General features: G+C 38.9%; 1 protein-coding gene across 1 annotated transcript; it reads right to left on the reverse strand.

The window, feature by feature from the left end:
• Positions 1-4,498: 4,498 nt before the first annotated feature.
• On the reverse strand, positions 4,499-8,627 carry LOC126393319 (FAST kinase domain-containing protein 5, mitochondrial). The gene is made up of 2 exons (XM_050049411.1): positions 8,496-8,627; positions 4,499-7,180 (listed from the first exon to the last, which is right to left on the reverse strand). The coding sequence occupies exon 2, from the start codon at positions 7,166-7,168 to the stop codon at positions 4,727-4,729; it is 2,442 nt and encodes an 813-aa protein (XP_049905368.1). The 5' UTR covers positions 7,169-7,180; positions 8,496-8,627; the 3' UTR covers positions 4,499-4,726.
• Positions 8,628-12,519: the final 3,892 nt, after the last annotated feature.

The following is a 12,519-nucleotide window of genomic DNA, read 5'->3' on the forward strand; positions in this document are numbered from 1 at the left end:
TCTCTACCCATTCATTCTCCTCTCATTCATCCTGATCAGGGAGCAACAGAGCAACCAGAATGTCACTGTTCCCAGCAGCCTCCTCCGGCTTCTCCTGAGGGGGTCATCGAGCGCTCCCACGCACGCTGGCAGATGCAGAGTTGATTGAATTTGTCTTTCACACTGCTCATTTCCTTTCCTCCCTTCATACCAGTCGACGTCCATTAACTTAAAGGGAAACTATGCCCATTCTTAAAATTCATACATCATTCCTGCGGTCTAAGACAGTAGCTCAAATACATAAGTAAACAAGAACTCTTTCCCAAATCCAAAACTACAAAGCTAAAACTTACATTTGTGAAGTCATCTAGTACAAAGAGGGGAATGTTCTGAGTATATGGGTGCGTTTTACTCAGCTGGCACTGGACATCAATCTGACGTCAGGAAGACATTGGACTCTTACATTGGAGGGTCACTAAATTTTGCTCGGATTAAAAATCAGGTTAAATCACGATGGTTATGCCTTATGGGGGACCAAACAGTATTATCCAATGTATCAAAACATGACCTTGTTGTGATCAATGTAGGGGTCGTCACAGCTGCTCGAGTGATCCTCAAATTCTGGAAGAGTGCATCACCTCCAGATCTTCAAGTGGAGGGAATCTATGTCAGAAATTGTGTCACACAAACACACGTTAGCCAGGGTCAGCAATGAAGCTGAAAGCTTTAAGAGGTCATGGGCCGGGCTTTTTTGTTTGCAATAGTCCGTTGAACTGTAACGATGTGGTGTTAGTTGTACCGCTGTGGTTGCTAAATTACTATTATGGGTGTAAGAATGTGCAGCTACCAGGTGTCTGTGGATATGCTGAGTTCCAATAACAGTTCTCCATACTTTACAACTGAATGTTGTCGTTCTACGTCAAGATGTCTTTGGCATGACGCATTTGGAAGACATTGGGTTTTGGGTTACTTAACAACACAACTTAAGACCAACAAAATATCAATGTCATCTGTCGTCAATATTCTACGTCAAACTGACCTTGGCAGTAGACGTCCTGACATTGCATTTTGGTCGCCTGACGTCACAACCTAAACTCAAGCAACCATCACCATCTAATGACATCTAATTTTTTGTTTAAAGACATTTAAACAGACAAGACAATTAGATTTTAAATATGCTCATCCATTCACAAAACAGATGACAAACAGCCCGTGATGTCTTCTCAGTTCTTCCACATTCAGTCAGTCGACTACTCACTGTCATTACATGTGCATTTTTCTTTACATTTCCACTACTGTGTAGTCATCCAGACATTACCACACCAAACAGAAGTGAAGAAAGCTACTCACGGTTTATCTTGCTCCTGAAACCTGGCACCTCTTAGCCTCCACAGGTGCATCACTATTAGGTGTGCAAAGCCGTCCAGTGGGCCGGATCGGACCAATTGGCGGGCCGGTTCTGACCCCAGGCCGTATGTTTGGCACATCTGCTTTAAAGGAAATAAGGTAAGGAAACAGAAATAAAAAGAATTAGGACAGTTTGCTGATATTATGTGTATCTGCTACTGTGGTCCTAGCCTGAATTTCTAGTCTAATAATAGATTATAACATGAGGCATTCTGTCTTGTTTTCTATTTTCCTATTGTACTTACAGTCAACAAAGAGATTTGAAGAGATACGGGGCTGTACAGTTCATGTTGTAACAATGTTTATACTATATATATAGCACATATATATATAAAGCTTTTATGCTTGTTGTGTCTGCTTATTAATGGACGTGCCTTTGAAAATACTGCCTTTCCCTCAGACAATGACTCCTACTCAGAGACCTTGAAGCTGTTTTTGTCTCAGTATTGGGACAGCTGGCAAAATGGAAGCACTAACATTGGTTTCTGGGTCACAAAGGAAAGGAGGGGGAAGGGAGGGAAAGGAGAAACATTTTAAGGGGAACACAACATACCTGTAGTCTCTCCAGCGCACACCAAGGTCTCATCACAGCGTTTTCTTCAGGAAGTCACAAGGATATCCTGTTTACGGATGTGCCCAAACCTGTATACGTAAACAGTGCTTTGTTTTACACCAAATTATTTTTTCAAATTTTTCATTGTTTTGCAAGTCTATTAAATGAAACAATGTCCATCAACTAGAAATCAATTTTGCCTGGGTTTTCTGAAAAGACCAAAGTGATGTTTTTTCATGTTTTTGGACAAACACATTTACATAACTTGATGGAAGCCATCTCAGACCTTGGGCTGTTTTGAATTGCGCCGCATTCACAAGTTGTGTTGTCAGTCAAAATAAATCTGTAAAAACTTAAACAAATGTGATGTGACAGCTCAACCAGCAAGCCACTTCTGTTGTTCCACACCACTCGATGCTCATGCAAGGTGATAGAACAATATCCTATCAATAACGTGTCAAAGAACAAAAACAACTTCTTCCTACCTCTGCAGCACAGGTGAAAATACAAACAGCGACATCTGTGAACACCCCCCCCGATGCCGCTGCAGTGGTGGAATGAAAGAAGGACAGGTGACCTCCAGAGCAAAGTCATCTTCTCGCCGCACGGAGGAGTCGGGCATGGGAACATCAATTGTGTCCCGGTGTGAAAGGACTCATTTCCCAGAGTCAGCGAGCCTGCGTCCAGTCTGTCACTTGGTATGCTCAGACAGTTGCAGAGGTTGTGTTTACAGTTGTGCATGATCTGCGTTAGAAATCATGTTTCGCATTGAGGAATGTAGATTTTTGTGAAGCCTTCAACATCTTATATCTTTTGAGCCAACCATGCATTTTAGGGTTGCAGTATTGATTTACATTGTACTATAAAATCCTGTTATTTTGTCCATCTTGTGAATAAACACACATATTTAAATAGAATGCGTCACACTACTAAGGTGTTAGCTGTTAATACTACTCAAAAGCAGCTGAAAGATATAAATGTGTCAAAAATACACAATTGCAGCTACTATTCTTTCAAAGTTTTTTGATCCAGGGTTTCCAGACACTTTTCACAACATGTCAGTCCACCTTAATTTAACAGTGATACCACCTTGATTATCAACTGTGAGAATATTCAGTAAAGTTCCTTCAGTTCACCTTTTAGAACTTCTTAGGAAAAAATATTCTTCATTGTAACATAATTTGGTAACACTTTACTTGAAGGTATCTACATAAGGGTGACATGACATTGACATAACTATGACATGACACTGTCATAAACCTGTCAAAAACATTATGTACATGTCATAAACGTTTATGACTGCTGTTGTTAAGTGTCATTCGGTTTTTGTAATAACAAGTTGACATTGTTTGGGTTGTCTTGATTATGACAACTTGACATTAATCAAAGTGACATTACCAGAAGTTGTCTTTGTCATGACAAGTTGACATTAAATTTGTTTGGGATGTCCTTATAATGACAACTTGACAATAACATAAAGACAACTTCTGGTAATGTCTTCCTGGTTAATGTCAAGGTGTCATAATCAAGACAACCCAAACAATGTCAACTTGTCATTACAAAACCCGAATGACACTTAATGACAGCAGTGATAAACGTTTATGACATGTACATAATGTTCATGACAGGTTCATGACCATGTCGTGTCATAGTTATGACACTCTTATGTAGATACCTTTAAGTAAAGTGTTACCCATAACTTAGACTGTAGAGTCCTTCTTTAAAAATGTTCAAGTAATTTCATTTTTAAAAACTTGGTTTAAAAAACACACACACACACACACACACACACACACACACACAAATAAAAGCTGGTAGTCATATAAAGGCAGGCCAGATCAAGTAATCAATTCCAGCTGCCACGGGGCTTTGAAATAGGCCCACCATTTTAAAAAAAGACCTTATTTGTAGTCATTGCCATACTAGTCATGAAGAAAGAAAATCTTCCAAACAGCTTCAGAAATACAGGGGGCCAATTTCGCTTGGAACATTAAAAGAACAGCCCAACACCCTGGTTCAGAAGCATTGTTGAAAGGAAAATAAAACTCAAAAACTGAACTGTAGAACAAAACACATTCACCTCCACTGGAGAATTTCACTCACTATTTCCAACCAGGCCTGCAACAATAAGCAGATGAGTCTGTTTGAGATATGTAATTAACAGGTTCTGCATCACTGGTAAATTGCAATGGAGGGTTTTAATCTTATATCAAATTACGTAACAGATTCTAGTCTTCGTGAGCAGCCACCAAAAAACAACACTAGTCTGCTACGTTCACATCAGCTAAAAAGATCAAGTTCGACCTTTGGTGTGCAAAGCAGCCCACAATTTAAAAACACTTGAGCAGATGCACTGACCTCTGAGAAGACCATCATGCATGAGGGAGTGTGATTAAGTATGATGTAAAACATTGTTTCTGTAAACTCTTCCGCAGATCCTGGAAGGAATTTGCACATTCAAGACTAAAAAGAAAATTTAGATAATAAATACAAACCAGTATAACTTCTATGTGTGATGACATCATACCACAATCATGACCAGGACAGTGAGGAGCAAAGCACTTTTTCATAGCTTTATTTTCACAAGTGTCTTGAAATGACTAAACATGTACAAAAAGTCAATGGTGGGTTGAGATAAACGTCTGTTCCTCCTCTGAATAGATCCTTTTCTGTGCTTTGCACACACTCATAACAAACTACAGATTGCCCTGAAGCCAAAGTGCCAACATAGTTTGCCGTCCCAGTTTGCTGTGAATGTTCTTTTTTTGCCTGCTGAAGGTCACAGAATCATTGCAGACCGTTGTAGATTTTGCAGCGCAGGTGAGCCAGCTTCTCGGCCCTGCTCTTCCTCAGCATGGGAGCCCACTCCCGGTAGCTGAGCTCTACAACCGTGTAGCCTGCCAACTTCAAGTGCCTCCTCTTCATGGCATGAAGGCCCAGCAACTGCTGTGAGTGGTAGCAGTAGTGGTTCCTGCTGGAAACTTGGATAGCGAGTTTGACCGTGCCATTGGTGTCCTGAGGGGCTGAGCCTCGACTGCTGGGTTTGGCAAGAGTTTTTATGATATCACTGGTCAGATCTAGCCCTGTGTCAAACAGTCTCCCACCTTCGTCGGGCTCAACTCTGTGCAGAGATGCAGGCTCAGCTGTGGGAGACGGGGTTAAAGGTTCTGTGGTGTTTTTTGCATTTATTATCTGTGCCAAAAGATCCTCAGTTATAGTTACTCCTACATTCATTCGCCCCCAACCTTGATAAGAAGGAAATGTGGATGATGTATTCTCCGGGGTTAGTGTGACTGTGTGGGATGCTGGGTTCACAGGTACCGGCTGTCCACTGGAGTTGAGATGTACTTCCAGGTCGATGGAGCGAGTGTGGGGGAGAATCATTCTCTTACACACAAACTTCTCTCCTCCGAGCAGATCCTGCAGCACAGATTCTGCCTCCAGAACCTCTGCTTTCTGGCACACGTCTGATTGAGCAAATTTCCACAGCATTTCTGCCACCTCCTCTCTCAGTTCACTGCTTAGCCGCGGGCCACTCCACAGAGGCAACTCTAGAGCCACGGTTTCATCTAAACTGAACAAGTCTTTTTTCAGCTCCAGCTGTGCGGATTTCAGTGCCAAGTTGACAAATTCAGGACTCAAAGCTAATGTAATTAGGTCCTGTGGGAATTTAGAGACAAAGGCCAGGCCTAGAAGACCAGTAAGCAGATGCTCTGGGTATCGCTGGAATTCAGCTTTCCTTATTCTCAGGGCCTCTGTAAGGCTCGGATAGAAGCTTGGGTTCTGGTCTGGCAGAAACCCTAATGTGCCAAAGGCCCACAGCAGTTTGCACGAGTCTTTGCTCCTACAGTGTGGTACCAAGGAGGGAACTCTCTCAGCAATTGCCAGTAGGATGTTATCATTGTGGTAATGCAGCGCTGAACAGGTCAGTGCCACGTGCATCAGCCCCTTGACACCCATCCTGTGGGCCCGTTGAGGAACTTCCCGCGCCATGGCCCGCAGCCACGCCTTGTGAAGCAGGTAGCTAAAACGCAGTAATTTCTGCACATTCACGATGGCAAAGTCGCTCATCTCCTCCACAAAAGAGTGTGCCTTATCAAAAATATGAGTCACTGCACTCTCAGATAGTGAAGTCTGGGTTTTAAAAATCCCCAAGCACACAGTACCAACCTCCTCAGGGTGGAGTTGCTGCAAATGACGCATGAGAAGCTGCTCTACAGGATGGATCAAGTCTTTTGGGCACTGCCTCGCCTCTCCCATTATATATAACAGCTGCACCAGCTCAGGGACCCCCATCTGTCCCACATGTAGGCGGACTGAATCAAAGAGGTGCTGTAAGAACTGGGGTACCTGCCTGCCAATACAGCGCCACAAGTCAGCAGCGAACAGCAGCTGGTGTAAACTCATCTGGTCGGCCCGGCGGCTCAGCTCTGCCTCATAAAGCGAGAGCACAGTGTGGTCAGAGGGCATTTTCAGCCACACAAATGACTGCAGCACCTCCAGCAGCTGAGGTTCAGTTAAGAGGCGAAGGTGTTCAACAGAATATCGGAGGAGTATCACAAAGCGTTGGTCACTCCTCACTAATGACATCTTGTCTCGGTGCAAGTGGCTGAGCTCCACAAAAAACTGAGACACATCCGATGGCTTCATGCTGCCTCTTAAAACGGCCACTTTTTGGAGCAGCCGCAGGGCCTCTTTCCATTCGATTGGGTGAGGCCGCTGGGTGAAGTCCAGGGTCATGGAGGCATATTCAGGCCGGCATTTCATGAAGGCACGTGAATCTACTTTAACATCTGGCTGTGTGGGTTCTCTGTGATACGGTGAAACTGATGGCATCTCAGGTTCAGGGTCTTTGTTGAAAGCCAAGTCAAGAAGTGTGTTTTTCGAGCTGGAGAGCTGCCGCGAGCAACTCACACTGTAGCGATTGCTCTGTTGCCAGAAGGAAGGTGCGAGAGTAGGGAGACACTGATCATCCTCATCATTATCTGTTTGGCTCCAGGAGGTTGCAGAGTTCCTCACGGAGTGATGATATGAGGAGGGGTTGTAATACAGCCTGTAGTCTCCTTGGGGAGAGGCTTCCTGGTGTTGCAGTATTCCTTTCTTCCCCTCATGATCATCAGTCTCATCTTCTTGTTTGACAGGCACATGCTGAGCCTTGGTGAAGTCCTTCCTCAAGCCTGGGAGGCAGCGTAGCCTGGGCACCCGTCGACACAGCACGGAGGCTGCCATTAATCTGCCAGACTAAAAAGGCAAAGGCATGATTTTAAAAGACAGCTGGCAAACGGCAAATTAAATCGACCAAACATGCAATTTCTAGGATGCCTGTCAGTAATTTACTGCAAACTGCTATTTATTGTCATTTGAGAGGATTTATTCTATCTGTAGAAAATGTCCCTTCAAATTTGGTCAAAAGCCTACAAAATAGTGCTTTTCAATTTCCTTGGACTGCCTGAGGGTCTTAAGGCTCTACATCTGTTAAAACTTTAAAACGTAATCTTAAGACACATCTTCTTACCATTGCTTTCTCCTGAAATGTATTTTTAACTGATGGTTATTTTATCTTAGCTTAACCTGTAAGTTTCAACTAAATTTTAATTTATTTTTTCTTTTTTGTTTGTTTATTCTTTTATTCTATATTTTTATTAAAAAAAAATGTATCTGTATCTCAAATGTTTTTGTCTCGTATGTTCAGCATTTTGTATTGCATTTTATGCATAAATTGTGCTATATAAATAAAGTTATTATTATTATTTAAAAAAGGTGAAAGGAAGATATGGAAATAATAAGAGTGTCCAGTTTTCAGCCACTCAATTTTGATTTAAATAAAGGCATAAAATAAAAAATATGCGCATGTTTTAAGTGTATAGTATAAAGCTTGTAACATTTATGGCACATTACAGTTCAAAATGTTTGTTAGATCAAACATGAAAACTGTCACAAATATGAATTAAATTGTATATTTCACATCCAGGGTCCAGCACAGTATAATATAAGTAAGTAGAAAATTTCCCTTCATAAAAATCATGAATAAAACACACTTAACATTCACTGTTTCTTATATTTCTATGTACAACACCAGTTATAATAACTGTTAATAAATATTTACAGCCAGAAAATTGGGATACGTGTTGTCTGAGTGAATTAATATAAATATATATACATACACAATAATTTTAGCACATAAATAAAGTGTAAAACTTTGAATTCAAACACCCAGGTTACACATGTATGGACGTGCTACTACTTATAAGGATAACTGTTGTCAATTTGCCTCTTCAATCTAAACCATGACCACATTACAGGAACATTAGCTGACTGCCACATATTTTTATTAAACTATAAGATACCTTCTTTACATAATTATTCAGTGCTGGGCTATAACATGCATGTTACAGTGGTTTGTCAAACAGTACAAGAGCTAACAGCCACATTGTAGAATGGGAGTGTGCTGTCAGTCAGCAGCTAACTTAGCATGCTAAGTGCTCGGCAGAATTAAATCCAAAATAAATCACATTACATACATTTAAATGTCCTGAAACTACACCGCTGAGCTTACCTTTAACTCTCCAGCATTAAAACGGGGCTGTTGACAGCCATTACAGTATGAACATGTAGAAGCCTCATGAGGTTACAAGGAGAGGAAGCGTTAAGCTAACACATGCTACAGTTACACCGGAACTCGAGTATTTTAACCTTCAAATTAAAAGAAAAAGACGTTGTTAGCTAAACTGTGTAGCCAATGATTAGCTAAAAATAGTTAGCATATCATACTGTGATGTACAGACGTTAATAATCTATGGCAAATTCCACTGTCACTGTTAGGTGGTATAATAAATAACTGTAAAATATCGTGTCCGATTTATGCTGTAACTTTATTGTGGCAGCTTGATGTGACTTCCGTAGAGAGCAGCCATAACTGAACGCTCACAGTTTGACCTACGGCAGCCGGGTAGGTTCAAAAGATATGACGACGAAACGCAAATCGGAGAAGGAAGAAGAAAAAACATTACCATAAAACAAAGTTAGCATAGTATCACCAGTTACAGCTCTTGCACCAACAGGTTTTAAGACTTTTAGCAAACATTTGTTTAACATAATTTTTTCAAAACTAAAATGTTGAAAGTGATATTTGAAAAAGACTTTATTTATGGTATGTCACATAAACCTACCATAAATGTATAATTTAAATTGTTTAGCATACTATTATAACACCAAACCAGTACTTTTACATGTTGCATAATTATATAATAATTATAACATGCATTCTTTAACGCAAGACTTTTTTTGTCAAAAAAAAAAAAATCTCCTTTAAAACAAACAAGTCATTTGTTACTTTGTTACTTTGGTTTTTCTATTTTGCCCGATTGCACTTTGTTCCTTGTGCATTTTCTGAAACAGAATATAACTTAAACATAATATTGGAGCAGTTTAATTGGAAAAAATCCCCTTCAGTTCACGCAACTGTAACACATATTTGAATTATCTTAGTGCACACACTGATTTCAATTCAGTGCAGTTCATTTATTTCAATAGAACTTCCCAAAGAAAATTATTGTGCCAGAGAATGCTTCAAATTACATTAACACTAAGTGGAGTAACCACAATTTTAACAACTCACAACCAGTATCAGCCAGACAACAAGTGGGTTCCCTGGGTCAGGGTCACTTACTGGGCCCAGTTTTAGAACAATAGAGTATTAAATATCGGGCAAGATATACAAAAATACATGACAAGATGTGCTTTCAAGGAGCAAAAAGCAAAAACCAGTGCCTACTAGAGTAACAATAGGAGTACGATAAGTACAAGAATTACGAAAAAAGAACTAAAATGGTGCAAACACTCAAATTAATGAATCAATTTCGAGCTTTTAGATTTTTATGAAACTATGTTATTATTTCTATACAAAGAATTTCTGCTGAGAGTAAAGACTTAATCAAATATTTTAAGTATGCTGAACACAGTTAAACCTAAGCATTTTTGTTGTTGACTCTAGACTCTGTTGGATTTGTTTTGTGCGCTGTAGGGAATCCCTTCTGACAGAAACATAATGCCTTATCACTTTGGCAATGTACATAAATCATCAAACATTACTGAGCACATAAATGTTTTATCCTCTCTGCTATAGGAAGCAACGGCTGTGCTGTTTTAAACCTTCAGCATCTGATTTTCTCCTCCCTTTTTGTTTCACTGACTGAGAAATAACTTTTTAAGTTGAGTAATGGCTTGTATTGTTTCGAATTGAGTAAAGAATCCGATATCTTGTCAAACTGTTGTTTTTGCATTCATCATATTGCATTGGATATATTACCACATAGCATTTTGTAACTATCTATATTTTTAAACTGAATTAATCTCAGTGAAAGGTCAGACATTAAAATGGGCCTGCGATATATGTTTAATTTGTTGAAAGCAAACTCTTTCTCTTTCTTCCCTGTTGATCAGTTATGTCCTCTAGTGTTTGATAAGTGAGAAATAATTTTTAAAATTCAGATATAGTCTACGCTTCACATAATTGATGTTCTTACCAAAAACTAAAGCATTCATCAAACCTTTAACAGCAGAAAACATGAAGTGTTTATGTCATCCAGCAAAAAAGCACTTTAGAAATTTCATCTCTTTATAATAATCGGTTTAACATAATTTCCATATTTGTTTACTGTTTTTTTTAAATCTAATTTTGTCATCACTTTTTATTCCTTTTTTTTTTTGACAAAACACAGTAACTAATAGTTTGTACATTTAAACTGCTCTACTTTCTAACAGTCTTGTATTTTACATCTGTGTGGGCAGGGGGGCAACTTGAAATCCTCTGCCTCCATTTTGTGACTTCACACATGACTGAATCAAGAGGTGAAAGGTGAACTAGACAATCCCCCCCATTCCAGCTTAAAGGAAGAACACTCCACATGCCCTTTCACAGAGAAGCTGATGCAACAGACACTTTTATGTTGGTGGCAGTTACATTTATTTTTATTAAAGTCTCTAAGTACATGTGCATCAAGATATTGACTGAAATCAAGTTTTATTCTGATGCTAACCGGCTGCATGTTGTAATAAATGTAGAATTCAAATTATGTGGCCTTGATTCAGAGAGTTATTTGCGGTTTCAGTGTAACACAAAAGCAAGCCACATTAAATCGGCACAGTAATCAAATAATTTTTGTTGCAATATTCTACCTTGTATTACTTGTAGGCCTATATCTTTAAATCTAGTTATTATACCTGGCCTATATGTCTTACAAACATCACAACTGCTCATAACATATCGCAAAATATTCACAATACTTTATCGGAGTAAAGTTAACATTTCGTACAAATTCATTCAGGTAAAGTATTCTTTTTATTTGTTCTTCTTTTGAGGTGTATTGTTAATATTCTGACCCTATAGTTAGGCCTATGTTTATGTTATGTGTAGCCTATATTAGTTAAAACCTAATAGTGTCCAGATGAAATAAAAAATTGAATAAAAAATTAATTAAAAAAAAGAAGTAGAAACAGCAAACTGCATGTACAAATTGGACACCACTGCATCAATTTATTGTTATCATAAAGTAAAGTAACCTTTTCATTTGTTCTTCTTCTAAGGTGTAGGCCTATTGTTAACATCCTGACCCTATAGTTAGGCCTGTGTTTATGTTATGTATAGCCTATAATATAGTGTCCAAAATATCAGATGAAATTTAAAAGAAAAGGAGGAAGAATAAACAGCAGACAATTAGACACCACTGCATCAATTTATTGCTGTCATAAAGTAACCTTTTTATTTGTTCTTGTTTAAAGGTGCATAGCTAACATCCTGACCCTGTATTACGCCTTTGTTTATGTTATGTATAAGCTAGGCTTACAGGTTTAAGATCCTTTTATTTGTTTTTAAAGCACTGCATGGACTGTCACCAGGGTACATTTCTGATATGGTCATCTCCTATTCCACCTCTAGACCCCTTAGATCTGGCGACCAATCAATGTTCCTCATTCCACGCACCAAGTTAAAAACCAATGGTGATTGTGCATTTTCAGTTGTCGGCCCAGAATTGTGGAATAGTTTGCCACTAAATATTAGAACTTCCCCCTCCATCGAAGTCTTCAAAGCACGTCTGAAGACTCACCTTTTTTCTTTAGCCTTTTAATTGTTATCGTGTAGATAGGCTCTTGTGTTTATTCGATTGTATGTTTTATTTGTTGGTTGTCCAATCACTGCTTGTGCTACAATTTTATGTCACCAAGATATTACATGCCTTTACTAATTTACTATATCTTCTTATTTATGACTGTGTTTTTTGCTTTGTTTTTGTTGTTTTTGATTGATAATTTCTGTGTTATGTGAAGCACTTTGGTCAACATCTGTTGTTTTTAAATGTGCTAAATAAATAAACTGACTTGACTTGACTAGGCTATATTAGTTAAAACCTAATAGTGTCCAAAATATCAAATAAAATTAAAAAGAAGAAGAAGAAGAATAAAGCAGGTTGTATGAACAAATAAGACAACAAATTAGCATCAATTTATTGTTTTCATAAAGTAACCTTTTGTATTTGTCCTTTTAAGGTGAATTGTTAACATCCGGACCCTATTGTTAAGCC

This window comes from Epinephelus moara, chromosome 7, assembly GCF_006386435.1.
Source record: "Epinephelus moara isolate mb chromosome 7, YSFRI_EMoa_1.0, whole genome shotgun sequence".
NCBI classification, from domain to species: domain Eukaryota; kingdom Metazoa; phylum Chordata; class Actinopteri; order Perciformes; family Serranidae; genus Epinephelus; species Epinephelus moara.